The sequence below is a fragment of the Helianthus annuus genome, chromosome 15 (assembly GCF_002127325.2).
Source record: "Helianthus annuus cultivar XRQ/B chromosome 15, HanXRQr2.0-SUNRISE, whole genome shotgun sequence".
NCBI lineage: Eukaryota > Viridiplantae > Streptophyta > Magnoliopsida > Asterales > Asteraceae > Helianthus > Helianthus annuus.
Genome location: NC_035447.2, coordinates 145,929,211 through 145,949,343, shown reverse-complemented (window position 1 = coordinate 145,949,343; position 20,133 = coordinate 145,929,211). Strand labels below are relative to the sequence as shown.

The 20,133-nt window shown below is 34.2% G+C and overlaps 1 protein-coding gene and 1 long non-coding RNA gene across 2 annotated transcripts; both read right to left on the bottom strand.

The window, feature by feature from the left end:
• Positions 1 to 12,453: 12,453 nt before the first annotated feature.
• On the bottom strand, positions 12,454 to 16,910 carry LOC110912643. Its single transcript, XR_002578079.2, has 3 exons — positions 16,338 to 16,910; positions 12,747 to 12,817; positions 12,454 to 12,660 (listed from the first exon to the last, which is right to left on the bottom strand). It is a non-coding gene; the product is annotated as an uncharacterized LOC110912643 (long non-coding RNA).
• Positions 16,911 to 19,204: 2,294 nt separating this feature from the next.
• On the bottom strand, positions 19,205 to 19,776 carry LOC110914332. The gene is made up of 2 exons (XM_022159132.1): positions 19,424 to 19,776; positions 19,205 to 19,361 (listed from the first exon to the last, which is right to left on the bottom strand). The coding sequence occupies exons 1-2, from the start codon at positions 19,774 to 19,776 to the stop codon at positions 19,205 to 19,207; spliced, it is 510 nt and encodes a 169-aa protein (XP_022014824.1).
• Positions 19,777 to 20,133: the final 357 nt, after the last annotated feature.

Below are 20,133 nucleotides of genomic sequence, written 5' to 3'. Positions count from 1 at the left end.
CTAAATCAAACATACACCAATTTTTCCAAGTGAGCGATATCGCCTTTGCCCGATATTTCAACCAAAGAAAACTCAATACCTTGATCTCGTTTACCACGTTCACCACCGTCGCCCTTTTGTTGTTAAAAAATGCATCATTTCGCACTCGCCATATACACCAAATCGCCGTCTGGATAACCGAATAGACAACATTTTTCCACCTTCTCGAGCCGCGGCAATGGTTGTGTAGTTCGAGAACATCTTTCGCACAAAAGAAAAAAAGGAGAAGATATTATGCACCATTTAAAAACCTCTTCCCAGATTTCCCAAACATACCTACATGCAGCAAAAAGATGATCAGCGGATTCCTCAGCTTCTTCACAGAAGACGCAGTCGGCGTTAGCGAGCTAGAAATTTCGTCTCAAGAGTACTTCCTTTGTTGGTGACCGGTTTAAAAACAGACGCCAAGTCATAAAATTAACCTTTAGTGGACACCATTTGTTCCAATAATGGTTCTGATTCATATTACCATTCGGAATGGGCCTCATCAGTCGCCTAAGCCCACTAACCGAAAATGAGCCAGAATCATCTGAAACCCATTTCCACGTATCTATGTTTTCCGTAATGTTAATCTTTTCCAGCAAACTCGACAGGTCCGTCATCTCTCTTATCTCCTGCTGTTGATGTGGACACTGAACCCAGTTAAAAGCAACATATCTCACCCCGGCTTGAACCTTAACCCGATCCGCAACCAACACCTTTTTGTCATATTAAGACATTAAGATGGGTTAATAAAGACACTATAGGGTTAATAAACAAACTATAATATAATTGATAATAAATGATCTAGGTCAAGTGGGTTAAGCGAGTAGGGGTGAGTAATAATTAAACCGCTAACTGTAATTGACTCGAAAACTGATAAAATCTAGCTGAAATTAACTGAATTAACTGAAAATCGGTTATCGGTTTTTTACCTTTGGATAAACAAAATTAGCTGAACCGAACCATTCAAATTTTATAGTTTTCTAGCTTTTATTCCACATTTCATGTATTTTATGTTTTATTATTTTATTCCTTGTATTTAGACATCGATTACATGTATATTTCTAAACAAAAAAATTAGTTCAAGTTTGATTTTGGTTATTAACCGAAATTAACTGAATCAAAACGAAAACCGACAAACTAGTTGAATAAATCAAACCAGTTAACCGAAAACTGGTTGGTTATAAAAATAGATTAACCGATGGCTTCGATTTCGATCAAGGCTAATAACTTTAACCGTGCACACCCCTCGAAGGGCATGGGTAGTTCGGGTACGATTATAACGCCGTCATAAGCCATTCGGCTAGTGGGTGCGGGTTGGAGGCTCAGGTATAACTAGTCGCGTCATTTTCATTGATAATACCGTTCACAACAGTACTCTGACCGTTAATGATAATTGTCCCTCATAGTTGCATCCGCTGTCACACCCCCAAAATCCACCATGCGGAGTACCACCGCTTGGAGGCGTGACATGACCAGGATCGAGCCACCAATCATATCGAACAACATAATTAAGTAATTAAAACCAAACATAATACGATTAGTGACCAAAAGGAAGTAAACCGATTTTAGTTAAACAGCGGAAGCATAAAACGTAAGTTCAAAACATAGTCCATCGTTCATAAGTTTAAAGTCCAAAACGTAGGTTTAATAAGTTCATAAAGTTTATTTATTAAATACGGGACATATCAGTTCGCATCCCACAACGACCACCTCCATATGCAAGCTCCAAGCATTTAACGACCTGTAAGGCATGTAACAACGAGTCAACAACAAAGTTGAGTGAATTCACAGTTGGTTGTTTAGTTATAGCATTTGTTTCGTAAATTATCTGTTCGTTTTGAAAACCATGTATCGTATGTGTTTGCATCGCGGTCTTTCTGACATGTTTGCGAAGATTAGTGGGGGTTTCCCATGTGTTACTAGACCACGCGTATCGACTGCTACGAAAATATAAGAGGTGCCCTAAGTCAATGTCTATCAGCATTGACCCTTTGCCCATAGTCCATTAGTACACGCCCGTCCGACTGGCACGGTGTGAGGTTTGTTAAACCTAATAGCGCTATTAACTAATGACCCGCTCGCCATAGGCCTCGGCGATTAAGTCGATAAATGAGGGACTTAAAGTGATAGAGTTGATGGTCTTATGATCGTGTACGTAGGTTTTACGTACGTGCCCTTCAATCCGAGGACAATAAAAAGTAGTTTAATAGTAATGATAGTACAAGTAGTTAATCAATCCCATTCCCAAACCCCTGGGAATCCCATGCCTTAGAAAGAGTGTGAACTCACCTCGGTTTGCTCGGTTAGATTCTCAATATAGCTAACAGTCAAGGTCGGTCAATCTCGTCCTAATATAATTTACCAGTTAGTCATTTAGTGGCTTTCAAATAGAACACAAAGTTCCTACACGTATCTATCACATAACATGCATCACTTTAACGGTTTATGCCCTCTAAGTTTCCCATCCATTCCCCACTCAAAATCAAACATACGATAATGCACATAACATATATAACATGTTAGATCATTCACGGATAGCATACTCGACATTTAGACACGCAAGTCACAACTTATCTCAATTCAGCATTTATATTCAAAACCGGCTGTTTTCGGACATCTTAATAAAATAGTTATATTATTCCAAAAATTCCCAAATTTCTACAAGATGTCTTAACCGTTCCATATTTTATTGTGTAAAAGTATCGGAGTCCGGTTCACTACCAATATTTTATAAAAAATCATATTCCGGACTGAACTCAGATTTATGAATTTCTGACCACAGTCCACGGAACAACTTATTAAAAATTCATCGAGCGTCCGATTTACGAAATTCCAGTGGGGTAATTACACATGCATTGGTTGTCATCTACTGTACAAATTTCATGGTCCGATTCATCACAAAACTCAGGTTATGACTGAAAGTACGACACCCATTTATTGCTGTCAAAATTCAGCTTAAGTTGCTGTTACAAATTAACACTTTAAAAATAGTAAACGAGGTCTAAAAATTATGATTCCGGTGCCATTAGAACCGTATTTCCTAATATCACATTTTAGAGTCATAATATCAGTTTTTCGCAGCGTTTATGACCTGTTTACAGCCAACTGAAGTTGGCTGTCAAACTTGGACAGATTCTGTTTTCACTTTCCAACTTACTAATTTGTGTTCGATTGATTCCGTTAATCATGTTTAGTGACCACAACAACATCAAACATCCATATAATCCAGCAATACTTCAGATAATCAACCAATAATCATAATCACACAAGATCTACATGCTTTACACTAATATTCATCCATTAACCACCTTGTTCATCATTTTAGTAGACTTTTAGATTTTGATCTTGTATGTTCATAATTTTTAACCGACAAATCTCTTATTAACCACATCAAACATGAACAAGAAGTTGATTAGGAGCACTTACAACTAGCTCAAGGCTAGGGAAGAAACTAGACGAAAAACGAGTGGTTAAAAGCAACGAGATGAGGTCCTTCGCTTTCCGAATGCACCAAGCCTTCTTATACGGGATCCTTAACACTTGAATGAACTTGGAATGTGAAGATCAAAGCTCGAAAAATTGATGGTGGCAAGAGGGGTGTTCGGCCGAGAGTTCTTGAGAGAAGAGGGAGAGTTTTGTGTTGTGATGTTTGGGTGTGAATGATATGGAGGATTAAGTCTACTACTTATAGACATTACATATGATTTTTAACCAAAGGTCTCCATGTCTCATAGATATTAGGCATACTTGGTTATTTTAATCACAATTAGTACAAGGGTGTCCCCCTAGGGGACGGTTTGGTTAGGGGGGGGGTTCCTAGTTCATTTCCAACCATTTAGTTAGTTTATAGTTAGGTTAATCTAGTTAGTTTAGGGATTAACCCGGTTAGTAGTGTGTTGAGCTTTATGGCGGGTGTTAGGGTATTCAGGGACCCTAATTGGCTCAGGAAAGAATAAGCAATGTTATTGGCAATATTTTCATGTTCCGGGTAAAGTCCGGTTGTTCGGTTTGATACTGTTTCGTTAAAGTGCTTAATTAATCTGTAAAGTGTCATACAAATATATTTTTGTAACGTTTTTTATTTTTAATACTCAGGAAAGCATAATGGACCATTTAATGATTTTTCTGCATACTACCAGTATGTTAACAAGCGCATGTAAGCATAACACAGATATCAGAAAGCAGTTAAGTAATTCCACACAGTCGTCAAGCACTTTAATTATTATTAATAAATTGTACGGAATACATGGGATTTTGGGGGTTGTCACATCCGCCATGTTCCGCCTCTCTCCAAACAAACAGAGACCCCCGTAGCTGGCATCGAGCTTATCCACAAAAGTTCTATTTACACATCACTTTGGTCGTCGTAACGATGGTGCACCTTACTTATTATTCCAAAAGGGTTGTTGGGACCCCTAGATGTTCAATCTCCGACCACCCCTTTTCACCTGATTCACCTCCTTCTCTTCTTTGGCAATTGCTCATTAATTACAACTAATGTTTGAATCTTTTTCAGTTGCAAATCATCAAAATTTCTATATCTTTTTGTGGGTTTTAATAACTTCTGGAGTTAATTGTCAAAATTGTCCCTGAGGTTTGGGCAGGTTTGTCATTTTCGTCCAAAATGACACTTTTGTACCAAATTGCTCCCAACCTTTGTAACTTTTTGTCATTTTCATCCAAACCACTAACTTAGTTTATTTTTCTGTTAAGTTGAAGATATTTGGATGAAACTGGCAAATATAAAACCATAGGGACGATTTTGCCAATTTACTCAAACTCTTTTAAATTTCTTTTATTTAATTAATTTTGTTACATATATAATAAAAAAGAATATACATGCAATTTTTATACGAAAAAAATAATAGCTTTGTCACATAATTTTTATAAATTTTCATCCAACCATTAACTAAGTTAATTTTTTTCTATTAAGGCGAAGGATGTTTATAAACTAAGATATAAATTAATTTCTAATTTTTATATAGATCAGTTTTTATAAAAATAAAATCTACTTATACCTCTAAATTTTATAAAACTAAAATATTGGTGACCTTATTGAAAAATGTCAAATAAAAAAATCTTATCATATATACCAAGTTTGTAATTTATCTTCTACTCTTTTAAATTTGCTCTTAAGGAAAAACAGAAGTCAGTTCCCCCCCCCCCTATGAAACAACGTACCGTTGCCAAACCTTAAAATTACCCACCAAATTGTAATTATAATGCAATGAACCAAAAGTTTCTTTACTCAAACCACTCAGAATAAGTATTAGTTAGTTACCCTCATAATCTTAATTAAATAAATATTTTATTTCGACCAACATATTTCCTAGGTGCTCAACACATTTAAAAAATATGTAACATTTTACAAATTTTTTCTATCTTTACAACTGATAAATACTAAAAGTTGTAATCGATTGTTATGTGTTGAACATCAATGACGTTTTCTCTTTATAAAATTGATTTACATAAAGAAGCTGTAAATTAATTTCTGTCTTAATTTATAAAATTTAAAACATCCTTCACCTTAACAGAATAAAGAAACGGAGTTAGTGATTTGGATGAAAATTTATAAAAATTATACGACAAAACTATTAATTTTCTTTTTCTAAAAACTCATGTATATTCTTTCTATTATATATGTAACAAAAATAATTAAATAAAAGAAATTAGAAAGGGTTTGAGTAAATTGCCAAAATCGTCCCTGTGGTTTTATATTTGTCAGTTTCATCCAAATATCCTCAACTTAACAGAAAAAATAAACAAAGTTAGCGGTTTGGATGAAAATGGCAAAAAGTTACAAACATTGGGGGCAATTTGGTACAAAAGTGTCATTTTAGACGAAAATGGCAAACGTGCCCAAACCTCAGGGACGATTTTGGTAATTAACTCTAAGTTCTGAGAAAAACCCGTCTGCTTGAAGGCCAACTACGGTAAAACCCGGTTGGGCTCAGTTTCAAACTGGCGACCTCTAGAGAGGCCTAGTTCTAAACTTTATTGACTAACCAATGTTCTTCAAAGTGATGATTGTGGGAGTTAAACTTAAGACCTTAAAAAGAAGAGAAAACAATTAACTAACCACTAGACCAACTTGTAATTGTAATGAGTACATATTACTAATATGATTATTTAAAATCCCTGTTTATGTGAATACATCTCTAATGCTCTAGAGGGCCACAGTACCATGGCGTCCGAAAGGGGACATTCTCATTGAGAATAGTGTACGCCTTTAAATAGGGGAGAAGATAGTGGAGCCTCTCTCAAGGGGGTGTGCCTGAAACTGGGTTTTGATTTTATGCTTTTTAAAAGAGCTGATTTTCCATTTTGTTTTTAGAGTAAATTACAAGTTTTGTCCTTTATGTTTACATCAAATTTCAGATGCTCTCCTTTAAACCAAAACTTGACAGGCGGTGTCCTTTATGTTTTCAAAATCTTGCACGTTTTGTCCTTTAAGCCAAACCCAGTTAGATTTTTTGGTTAAATCTGGTCACTCAAGGGCATTTTAGTCTTTCTACCCCATTTATTTAATATTATCTAAAAATAAAACAAAAAAATTAAAATATTATTATTATTATTATATATAGAGTAAATTACTGACCACCATCACCCCCACCCTTCATCACCATCACCACCACCCTCCACCACCGCCGCCGTCGCCGCCACCACCACCAGTTTATCTCGTTTATAAACAAAACCCCCAAATTAAAACATCATCCAATCTTCAACCATTGTCATAAAAAAAAACCCCAAATCACCACCATGACTTAAATCAAAAATCCCAATTCTAATAAATCAACAGACGAATGTCCAGATCTAATCAAACAGCTTGTTACAAGAATATCATCAAACACATAAAAGCCACTGTTATGACCGTGAACCGAAGTTCCCACCACCGTCTCAACCAAATCTCCACCTGCTGTCACCGTCTTCCCACCTCGACCACTGCCATTCTCCATCGTCATCATCATCTCAGTTAACATTATCATCATCACCACGTCGCTGGAATTTCATCTCCGGTGACTGGTTTTAGAGAGGGAAAGAGAGAGGAAATGATAAAGGGGCTAGGGTTCTATTACCTGAAGGTGTGACTGCCATCCATCCGCCAGATCACCACCATCACTGTCACATCGGATCACCACCATCACCGTCGTCGAACTAACCACCACCACATCCACCTCTTCACCTTCATCCATCATCACGAGCGTCGTCAAACCCAAATCAACTGCCGTCACCGCACCTAACCCACCACCACAACCACCCCCACACCTTCACCCACCACCAAATCGCCTACCGCCGCCCCTAACCCACCACCACAACCACCCTTCACGGCCGTCATCCATTCAGATTATTTTAGAGAGAAAGAGAAGAGAAGAGAAGAGAAGAGAGAGAGGGACCTTCATTGTCCTCGCAACTTCAGATTGTGTTAGAGAGAGAGAGAGGATAGAGAGAGAGAGGAATCGTAAGTTTAGAGAGAGAGAGGGACTTTCAGTTTGAGAGAGGAAGATAGATTATATTTATTTATTTTATTTTTCATTTTATTGCAAAGTAGTCCCTAAACCACAAGTTGTTTTATATAACAGTCCCTGAAAAGGTGAAATGACAATAATACCCTCATGTGCAAGGCACATGACCAGATTTAACTAAAAAATCTAACTGGGTTTGGCCTAAAGGACAAAACGTGCAAGATTTTGAAAACATAAAGGACACCGCCTGTCAAGTTTTGGTTTAAAGGACAGCGCCTGAAATTTGATGTAAACATAAAGAACAAAACTTGTAATTTACTCTTGTTTTTATTTATCTATAACCAAAACTTGGACCAAACCCGCACAACCAGACCAAACCAATTGAATGTTAGGTAATTTATAAGAAATTAATAAATCGCGTAGTTCAAAAGTTTTAGGCTTATAAGAAATTAATAAATCGCGTAGTTCAAAAGTTTTAGGCTCAAATTTGTAATAATCAGTTAGTTAATCATTTAATTAATAAAAAAGATGCCCATTTTCTTAATTGTTGGCAATGGTTTTTTTCAGCTGTTTCCGGTTTGTGGTTCCGTTTAAACCAGCTGACCCATTGACATCCTTCACAATGTAATATATGTCCATAGGATAAGGATCATTACAGAACACTAATTGTTGCGAGAACAAAAAGAACGACTCTAAATCACTAAATTTGGTGATTTAAGGTTTATATTTCTTAAATTTTATGTTTCTTACATTCATATGTGTATTATATATACATAAAAAATCATATATTTTCCCTAAACATAGTTTACATACATGTAGGTAATTTAGCCTACACATAACCTACATGTGTGTAGGTTATTTAAAAACTAAAGATTTTTCGTATTTTGTTTTAAATTCTAGTGTGGGAACAATAAATCTTACATTTATAACATTTTCATTTACCTTTTAGAATTTTAGGATTGAAAAAATGAGTGATTCATTTTGTTCTGCGTGTTCTCGCAATATTTAGGCAATATTTAGTGTTCTGCATAGAACCTTCCCCTATGTCCATATTATTTTAATTTTTTATATTTTTAAAAGAAGTTTAAAGGTGGACGTAGCGTTTAAAAGGAAATGGTTGTGTTTAAAGTAGAGATAAACACCAAACCGGTTAACTGAATTGTTTCTTAAAACTCAACCCGAACCAAAACCAATTTGGAACCAATATCATACAAACCGGTTCGGTTTGGCATACAAAACGTAGGTTTGGGACCTGTTCCCATTCTCCACGCCAAAAACCGAACTGAACCGGTTTTGGCCAAACCGGTAAGAAAAATCGGTCCATTTTTTAATAAAATGTTATTTTATTGATTTATAAAAAAAACCGTAAAAACCGGTTATTTTTCCAAATATAGTTCAAAAACTATAAAATTCATATCTTATTTTTTTTCTAATAAAACAGTTAAAAAAAAGTGCACGCAAGAACCGGTATGAAACAGAAATGGTATAAAAAAATCGGCCATACCGAGGCGTAACCGAATTAAAACCGGTTTGGCCAAGAAGCGGCCAAAAAACCAGTTTGGAACCGGTTTTAGACATCGATTTCTAAAAAAAAAAAAACAAAATGTTCATCTCTAGTTTAAAGGATAGATGATGTAACACAAAAATTTCCAATAATTAAAAACCCAAATCTATCTACTGTAATAAAAGAAACCATTTTTTGGATACGTGTAATTCATTGAAGGTATCCTTAAATCTATACTTATCTTATATTAATTAAATAAATAATAAATCAATATTAAATCTTATCATACTTCAATAAAATATTATCCTTAAATCTAAATTATTAATTTAATATATTTTTAAAACAAATACATCTCTTTCCTACTTATCTTATATTAAATATATAAATAATAAATTAATATTAAATGTTATCCTAATTTATTAAAATATAATTTTTTTATTATTTGGTATACAAAATTTTATTTATTCAACTCGTGTAAAACCCGGGGTTTTTAAAAATATAACTTTTTTTATTATTTACTATACAAAATTACATTTATATAACCCGTGTAATACACGAAATTTTTAAAGATGTAATTTTTTTTTTATTATTTGCTATGTAAAATTAGATTTAAGGATATAATTTTTTTATTATTTGGTAGATTTTTCAACCCGACTATACACAGGTTTTAAAGATACGGCGTTTTTAGTATTTAATATACAAAATTACATTTATTTAATCTGTGTAATACACATGGTTTTTAAATATATAACTCTTTTTAAGATCTATTCAACACGTGTAATATACGGGGTTTTTAAGGATGTAATTTTTTATTATTTGATAGATTTATTCAACCCGATTATACACGGGTTTTTTAAAGATATGACATTTTTAGTATTTAGTATACAAAATTACACTTATTTAATATGTGTAATACACATGGTTTTTAAAGATGTAACTTTTTTTTATTATTTGATATATAAAATTACATTTACTTAACCCGTACATTATACGAGGTTAATAAAGATATAACTTTTTATTATTTAATATATAAAATTACATTTAATCAGCCAGTGTAATACACGGGGTTCTAACCTAGTGGTTAAGTAAATGGATCTGTAAGTGTATCATGATTAAAAACCCAATTTGGAACCATTAAATGTAAAATGTATTTTTTACAAACAAAAACCTAACATGAAAGGGGGCAAAATAAACCTCCTAAGAGTGTTCACACCCCTTCCATCATTTTTACCCTATAATTTTATTAAAAAACAACTATAGTTTCTCTTTATTTTCAATTAAATAATATTGTTTATACTTTTATCATTACATTTTCTCTTTCCTCCACTCACAAACACTTTCAAAAATATATTAAAAGGGAAAATAGCGAAAATAGCCTTTGAGCGATCAAAATTTCCAAAATAGCCAACGGAAACGGCTCAGTGAGCCTTTTCACGAAGCTGAAATATATATTTTTTTAACGACAAATTAGGATCACTGACGGGCCACTGGAGTATCATTGTGCCACCAGCAGAATCACCCTATCATATCCATCTCCACTAGGCTATAATGCCTATACACCAATTCATGAGGAAACCCAATAAATTTAGGAAAAAACCCCTTTGTGAGAATCGAACCCAGGACCTAATTGTCCCAAAGCCTTATCCCACCCCCAAAATGCCACTAGCCTATAATGCCATGGGCGAGCTGAAATCTTAAAAAAAACCTTTTCAACCCAACCAACCGCGCTCTGCCACGTGTCAAAAAAATGATTGTAGAGCATTTTCACGGAAAAACATAGCGCAGAAAAAACTTAGAGTCGTTTCAGTCTTTTTGTAGAGGCTTAGAGCCGTTTCAGCCTTTTTATAAAGGCTTAGAGCCGTTTTAACCTTATTTATTAAATATTTTTTCAACGTTTGTATATTTCTAGTATTTTTAATATTTAAAACAAACATAAATTTATATACTATTATTTTGTAACATTTGTATGCATTTGTAGTTGTAAATTGAGCTTAAGTTGTTGTACCTTATTTATATAATATTATTTTTTAACATTTGTATGCAATTTATGGTTGTAAATTGAGTTTAACTTGTTGTACCTTAATCAAATAATGGTTTCATTATCTTACCAAATTCAATATGTTTTGTATGCATGTATGGTTATGGTTGTAAATTGTGTTTAAGTGGTTGTACCATAATCAAATAATGGTTTCATTATCTTACCAAATTCAATTGGTTTGATCCATTTAAAGTTGTGTTGTTTTATTTGTAAATTATTATTATTTATAATAATCTAATTAATTTAGCCAAAATCTTGTATAAATATAATTTGCAACATATTGATGCAATGGTTGTTGTAATGTATGTATTATGGTTTGTATAGTGGTAATGATATATAATATATAGATTACGATGAATCTGCCAAACGGAAAAAAATAGACGCGGGTTTATCGTAACGCGCAAGTCCTAAATCAACTTTGTTGTTTTATTCTATGTTTTACGTTTTGGTTTAATTTCTTCGCATTAACACGCCGCAACTTCAGTATCGGTGGTTGCTGGCAATAGTGTGGCATTAGTGTTCGCCATCGCCGCAACGCGGGGGTGCGTAATACTAGTTTATTAACAATTAAAGTTGAAAAAGGCTGAAACGGCTCTAAGCCTTCACAAAAAGGTTGAAACGGCTCTAAGCCTCTACAAAAAGGCTGAAACGGCTCTAAGATATTTCAGCACCATGTATTTCCATGAAAAGGCTCTACAATCATATTTTGACACGTGGCGGAGCCAATTGGTTGGGTTGAAAAAAGTTTTTTAAATTTTGACTAGTCAAAGGCTATTTCACATTAAAAAATTATAGAGTTTGAACAGTGTTCTCTCAAATTTACAGATGAACAGTAACATTTTTTTTCCTCTACTCACAACCACTTCCAACCACTACAATCACTTTTCATAATTTAAAAAGTTTTCTCCGAGAATTTGAGGGACGGATTGTGAATGCTATAATTCTCACCTTACACACCCTCATTCTAGAGAGAGAAACCGTGAAACAAACCCTATATCTTATGTGTTGTATGTTTCACCTTGTGGATTCACAAAACCTAGCCTCTTTCTCCATTTGGAATCCAAGGCAATGTGTTGCATTGCATTCCCTTGCTGATTTTTGAAGCATTCCTTCAGGTTTTTTTCGCCATCCATGACAGCTTTCGAATAACATGATAGGCCATAGGCGTAACTTTACATTACATAAATACAATATAAGCAAATGTTTCATGTTATGCCTGATTATGACATGATATTTATGAAAACAAGATTAAAGAACGAAACTATATATGCTTATTTATGATCGATCGACCCGTTATATTCTCAGTTTTTAAAGCTGACTCATGTTTTTTTATGGAACTTTCTTTTTAAATCTTTTTAATTATACACTGAGGGCTGGTTTTAGTTATTATTAAAGAAAAAAAAGTAATTCAGTGTATTTTTAAAAAACCAAAAAGAAATTAATTGTTTTACATAAAAAATACAATTGACAGAATGTACACCACAACATTACCTTTAGTATTAATTATCTGTATAAGTACTATATTACATGACACCGATCTTCAAACAAAATACATGATTACATGTACATGTACACCAGCACACAAATCATTTAAGAACAAACACTTCTTCTACATGATCATGTCTTGCAGCCTAACCAAAAATAACAGGAAAGATTTATGATCAGAAACAAAACCGAACAAATGGTTTAGAAAGAGACTCGAATCAAATAGAATTACCTCGTAAAATAGTTTCCAGATAGTTATAGAACTTATGCAACAGCTCTCTGGTCATCTCCCTCAGTGGGTTGCTTCAGAAATAATAAGTAAAACATAAAAATCCCAAGAAAATATATTCCGAGGGGGCCGATCAACAAAAGAATTAGTATAGTCAAGCAGTTGGAAACTAACGTAAAGATTATTTAAATGATAATTATTGCGTATTTTAAGAGATTATGCTTATGGTTATGAGAAGAAGCAAGTAATCAGTTTGTTGAATTTGACCCTAAAAGTAAGCTTGTAATTTGAACCCCATAAGAAATATCAGTTTGTAACAACTAACAAGCAATCTAAAACTGCTTACTGAAAACACCTTATTTTATCGTAAATTAAGCAGTTAAGTATAAAGACTTTTTCTCATCCATATGATTAGAAAATGATTAATTACTTTTAGAAATGCAATATGCAGGTAAGTTACTTGTTTATGTAAGCAATCTCAAGCACCCCGTTTAAAAACAGATAATCACTTTGATAGCATACATTTTGTAATAACATTATAAAACTCAAAAAAAAAAAGGTCAAAAAAGGATTGATGGGTCATCCCAGCTTAAAAATATTCAAATCATTCATTTTGATCCCAACCCATTTTGACTCGTTATCTAATGAGTCCATTTTGCCACCTATAGCTCCAAGGATCACTGTAAACAAGGTAATGACCTTGTGCCACGAGTAGTATGAACTCGTGTGAAATGTTATTAGCTTTGGGATATAGCAAAACTAGTGAAATAGATTTGCAACAATAATAAGACATGTTCCTACATCAGCTTGAAAATATGACTAGAGTAAAAAAGAAATCATCCAACATTTAAAGAATGCCATAAACATAAGATGGTGAAAAATTTAGTGTTATATTAACGATATAATGTTTAATGATGCTTTAAAGAATCCCCTATGACATTCAACTTCCATTAAATAGAAGTAAATCATCTGATAGAAAAAAGGGGCAAGCCTGATTCAGTGTTCCAAGATATGATAAGCATAAATTCAATTTTGTGCATTGATAATACATGTATGAACTCTTAGCCGATATATTTTATTAGGAATAATCAAAGTAACTAGGACATCTACTGGGCTATTTTTGGATCAAGCTCAATATACGAAGGACATCATCTCAAGAGCTTCTATGTCCTCTTGCAAACCTTGCACGACTCCGGTTGACTTATCAACAAAGCTTAGTGCCTCCGATGGTCCTCTCTTCCATGATCCCACATTATACCGCAGCCTGGCTGGCGCATTACAGTACCTTACTTTTACACGACCGGATATTTCATACGCTGTTCAACAGGTTTGCCTGTTCATGCATGCTCCACGGGATCCTCATTTTGCCTTCCTGAAGCGTATTTTACGGTATTTACCGGGCACGATTACGTATGGTATTCGTATTGGAAAATCCCCTACACACTCTTTGGTTGCCTACTCAGACGCCGATTGGGGTGGGTGCCCCGATTCTCGTCGCTCGACTAGTGGTTATTGTGTTTTTCTTGGTGATAATTTGATTTCATGGTCTTCAAAGCGGCAACCAACAATTTCACGCTCCAGTGCAGAGGCAGAATATCGTGGCGTGGCCAATGCTGTGGCTGAAGCAACTTGGCTTCGTAACTTACTGCTTGAGCTGCATCTTCCTCTTCAGAAGGCTTCTGTGATTTATTGTGACAATGTTTCTGCAGTATATATGTCCGATAATCCTGTTCAGCATCAGCGAACGAAGCACATAGAAATAGATATCCATTTTGTTCGTGAGAAAGTCCGCGTCGGACAGATTCGAGTTTTACATGTGCCATCCGCCTTGCAGTATGCAGATATCTTTACCAAAGGGCTTGCTCGTCAGTTATTTCAGTCTTTTCGCTCCAGCTTGAGCGTCTGTCTTCCGCCCGCTCAAACTGTGGGGGAGTCTTAGCCGATATATTTTATTAGGAATAATTGTTTAGATATATCTGATCTCTTGTAAATTATATTAGGATCGTATTACCTAAATTAGAGATAGATAGGTATTGTATTTCTCCCTATTTAAAGGGATCTGTTGAAGGAATAAGATCATGGAGAATTCACGACCATAAACTCTTTTATGAACAAGTTGAAAATCTAGTTTTGATCATGTTTGTACAGTAACATTTTCATGAGTCATGACAACATATTCTCAATACTTGTTCTATTCATGATACACGTGTTTTATTGATGAACTGGGACCACTGAAAAAATATAACCTAAAGCATACTAAGCCTTAAAAGGGTTACCTTATTTGTTCTGTTACAAGACGCAAAAGTTTCCTTATGTGATATTCAAATAGCGCAAAAAACATTTATCTTTAATGACACTCTTTGCAGCAGAAAAGAAATACACACACAGACTTTTTTGATATTACGTATACCAACCAACTAACCAAGTACGTCTCAGTTTAGTTCTTCTGGATTTCCAAATACAGCAGATCAAATATTTCTGACAGCTAATGAGGGTATAATGACATTTGTCTAACCTACAAATGGTACTTCTTGCTTCCAGCTAGCATTCGTGTTCACAATATCAATTCCATAATTGGTTATATCATTCTAAGTCAATGTACTTGTACACTGATAATCATCCAAATCAATTCAGAATCTTAGCACTATTGAAATTCATACACTTTGACTAAGAGATCAAGTGATATGCTCTTCTAATTCAGATAAGGAATATGCATCCATGAATAATATACCATGGATGATACACCTTTATTGCAGATCTTAACAAATTCTACAAGTAGAGAAAGATTGGTAGTTAACTAGTGATGAAATCTATACCAATTTGGAAGTTAGTGAGTACCATTCTGATAGACATTTGATATTAGACTAGTTAAATACTTATCATGTCTAGGTGGTATTCAAGTGTAATATAGATCCCCAACGAAACACTATTGGACATACAATTACCATTCATGTTTAACTTACTATCTCCCAAAACCCTAGCTGCTACCACATGTCTCATTCAGACATGGTTGTAAAAATCCCGATTAGTCACCGATTAATCAGTAATCGAAGGTTCACCGATTAATTGCTAGGCGGTCAATGGCGGTCTTATTCTGGCCAAATTTTGGCTAGTTCCTTGCCAAACCTTATAAATTTCTGCCAATTACTTAAAAAGGTGGGTCAATGGGGGGTTAAAACATGTCTACTTTGAAAAACTACATAAAAAAATGTTTGTGTACATATATAACTAAAAATTACTTATTAAATCCCAATCCGATTAATCCCTATTAATCCCGATCAATCGCTAGTCAGTACCCCACCGAAGGACTAGTGCCTAGCGATTCGTACAACACTACATTCAGAAACAACAACCTGCTCACCAAAACCCCATTCGCCACCGCTCATCCAGCCACCGGAAAACATAAACAACTAATCTAGGCCTATCCAATCCGGAGAAATATTATACTTGTTATAACATTATCAAATCTAGAATGTATTGAAATGTTATACTATTCTCTACATTTAAAGCCCTGATCTAACCCTACCATATACACAATCAATATACAATACAATTACTTATAATAATTCAAGTATAAGAAGATATTTGGCAAACCTGAATGGTGCGAGAAGGATCCTTAAGCACAATCAACTCCGTGTCCAATCCATCAACATCAAAGGCGGTACAATCCTTGGGTATCTCAAACGAAGAAAGCGCAAATTGCTTAAACACAACACCAACATCAAAATATATTAATCCAGAAGTAGGAACATCCACATGAATTCCTTTCACAGGGAACCAAAGGAACAGATCCTGAGCAGCAATTCCAGATAAATTCGATATTTTACCGTAACTCAAAACACCAGCAAAGTTCCAATCGAATCTAACACTCGTTTCGAACTTCGTATTGCAGGAACTGTTCAAATGAACTTCGAATCGGTTAGTTGATGGATCGATTGTGTAGTTCGTGATTCCTTTTGGGAGGAGACCGATTGGGAGGCCGTTGGAGCTTAGGGCGTCGTAAATTGATGAGGATTGGGTTGTGATGAAGAGGATTGAAATGACTGTTGCTAGAAGATGAAGATTCATGTTTGATTTGGGGAATTTGTGAAGGAATTGTGTGATTTTAGGGTTTATCATCAAAAGGGGGAAAACGTATATATTCTTTTTGTTTTTTGAAATAATTCAGAGCCAAAAAAGCTTTTGTGGTTGATTTTACTGAGACCCGTCAACTTTATGTTCGGTCCAACTTTAATCCCTTTAGTTTTTAATATGATACTAGTGGGATTCAACCCGCACGTTACGGTGGGATTTCGTGCGGTATAATAGTTCGTTCGTTACAATAGCAGTATAAGCTATTGCAACCAAAAGAGAAAACCAAAAGAATAAAAATAAAAAACATCATATAGAACCAAAATTGACCAAAAGAGAACATTACGAAATACATATTATCAAAAATTGACCAAAACGATATCTACACGTGGCACGTTGAATCCAAATAAAAAACATTACGTGGTAATTATAACTAAAACGTAGTATAAAACTGTATAAAACGATATCTACACGTGCCACGTTGAAATGCAAATAAAATACATTATGTGATAATTAACTAAAACGTAGTATAAAAATGTGTAAACGTGACATATCCAAATTCATTATAATTAATTGAAATCTACTCATGAGACTATTTTTATAATTAAAAGAATAAATTCTCAAAAATTGAAAAAGTTATAGTAATTAGTACGGTTTTGCCCATAAAAATAACCTTTCATATAAATTTTAATACGATTTAAAGTAGAGTAGCAATGAACTTTAAATAGATTTTGAGTGCCTGACCCATTATTGATCTTCACATTTCCAACCTATAAATAAGCAACCAATTGTTGCTTACTCTTATTGTAAATTATGCAAAGTGAGTTTTTCAAAAAATTTTTGGCATTTTTCATTTTTAGCTTGAAGGTTTTTATGTTTTACATTTTAATCCTTTTGACTTTTTTATCTTTAACCCAAAACCTTTCATCTTTTACAATTTAACCCCAACATTTTTTTTCAACTTCCTAACCCCATAATTTTCATCTTTCGCAAGTTTTTTCGTTTTACGTTTCGTTTTAAATTTTGTGAGTTAACACGCTGCAACGTGCATGTGGGGTTCAACGTTTTTTTCGTCTGTGCTTTCCCATTTGACAGGCCCGTCGCAACGCGTCAATTTTTCCTGTTTGATAGATTCGTAGCAACATACAGGTCGTAAATCGATTTAGTTATTTTTTCTACGTTTCTATGTTTCGGTCTAATTTCTTCGCATTAACACGCCACAACGAGCGTGTGTGGTTCAACGTTTTTACGATCTTTTCTGATGTTGGTGGTCGTTGGCAGTGGTGTGATATTGGTGCTATTTGGAACGGTTTTATGAAGGTCTTTAATATATTAAGTTTTTTTACTAATAATTTGTTTCGAGTTTACCCTATACTTTCTTTACTTAAAAAAACAAATTATTTACGTGCATGTTTTTATGTACGTGTCGGTATAAATTTGATTTGCTCTACGTTTTGACATAAACTTTTTTCGAAAACGAGTTAGCTCAAATATAATACATTTTCTTTAAAAAAAAACATTTTACGTGCATATTTTAATGTACTTTTTGGTATAAATTAGAATTAGTCTACGATTCAACGTAAGTTTTTTTGGAAAATGAGTCTGGTCAAATATAATATGTTTTCGTGCTTATATTATGGATGTTTCGGAATTTTGTTTCGAACCGAGTGGAGTCAAATTGTGGTTTCATCTTTTTCTTTTTTCAAATGTTCTAATTAATCTATTTTGATTTTACGTGTCAATTTTTTCTTTTATACCCGTTACGTTTCCGATGTACGATTTGGGTCACATACACGTGTTAGTTTTTTTCTTTTATATCCGTTACGTTTTCTATGTACGAGTCAGGTCACATATAATACGTTATGATTGTACATTATAAACTCGATTTACTTTATGCTATGATCCAATCGCAATGCTTATATAAGTTACATAGAGTTCACTTGGATACGTTGGAACGTGTGTTTTCATATGGTTAACGTATCGCATAACGTTTGGACTAATTGATTCGATGTTTATAATGTACCCGCGCCGCAACGCGCGCGGGTGTTATTCCTAGTTCTTCTAAAAAAGTATACTCTACCAAGAAATGTTTTAAGGTTTTATTGTATTTAAAAAAAGGTTAAATTACATATTAATAAAAACAATTTATTAATTATTTTGTATTCAAAAATGTATTCAGTTTATTGGTTTTGAAAGTTGGTTTGTTGGGATATTAAAGTTTTTGTACATATCTCAATAAATGTCAGTGAAATTTACATATTATGTCCCTCAAGCTTATTTTCCACCTTTTTTTTAACGGCAAGATTCTACGATTATAGAAAAACAGGCCAGCGAAACTGAAAAAATCCAAGGTACAAATACATAAACGAAAAGAAAAACAAGACGAACAATTATTTTATGACATCTCTAACATTAAAATCTTTCCATCTCTCCCAAACTAGATCTTCTATCTTTGCTCTTTCTTTAATCCACATAAACGAGATTTCCTTTATTTCTTCCACCGTGTTTGATACCGACAAATTGCAATCATTAAATTCACGCGAATTCCTAGATTTCCATATTTGCCACATCGTTGTCATTATAATAGCCATAACCGTTTTCTTCCATACCAACGAACCTTTGAATGCTTCCACTCGTCGAAAAGTATCTTCACAGTTGTTAGTTCTTGTTGATCCATTAATTTTAGCCATACCATAATATCCCACCATGTTGCACGAGCTATTACGCATTTAAACAGCAAGTGTTCTACTGATTCCTCCTCTGCACCACACCTCGAGCACGTTTCATTTTCTAAAGCTACCCCTCTTCGTACCAATTCATATTTAGCCGGGATGCGATTTTTTGCATCTCTCCACACAAATAAGTTGACTTTTGGTGGCACCCACTTATTCCAGAAAGCCCATTCCACATCATCTTCATTTGCTTCTTTTTTATGTATCAACCGAAACTGCGAGTATTTCATTTTCTTCCCTTTCCATCCCCATGAATCTTCCTTTTCATTTAGTTTGTATTCGTTTAAATCTTCCAGCAATTCCAACTATTGGTTCCATTCTCGAGCATTTTTTGGTCCACGGATCCACTCCCACGCCCATCCATGCCTTTCTCCAATTTTGATAGCACATTTATAAACATGCACATTTTTATGCTTTGTCAAACCAAAAACAGCAGGAAATCTATTCCTTATTTTCCACTTGCCCTTTAGGTCTCATCTTTTATGTTTTGATCCTCTGCGTTATTATTGTTTATATAGTTCATTTCAAAAGGAATTATGAGGTTCTAAGATATTACCCGCAAATTCAACAAATATATAATTGATATT

What these genes read in the sequence shown, in the direction of transcription:
- LOC110914332 (XM_022159132.1), bottom strand. Translation starts at nt 19,776, where the DNA reads ATGAAATACTCGCAGTTTCGGTTGATACATAAAAAAGAAGCAAATGAA. An exon ending in AAGCATTCAAAGGTTCGTTG is followed by an intron (nt 19,362 to 19,423) that starts GTATGGAAGAAA and finishes ATGGAAATCTAG; the next exon opens with GAATTCGCGTGAATTTAATG.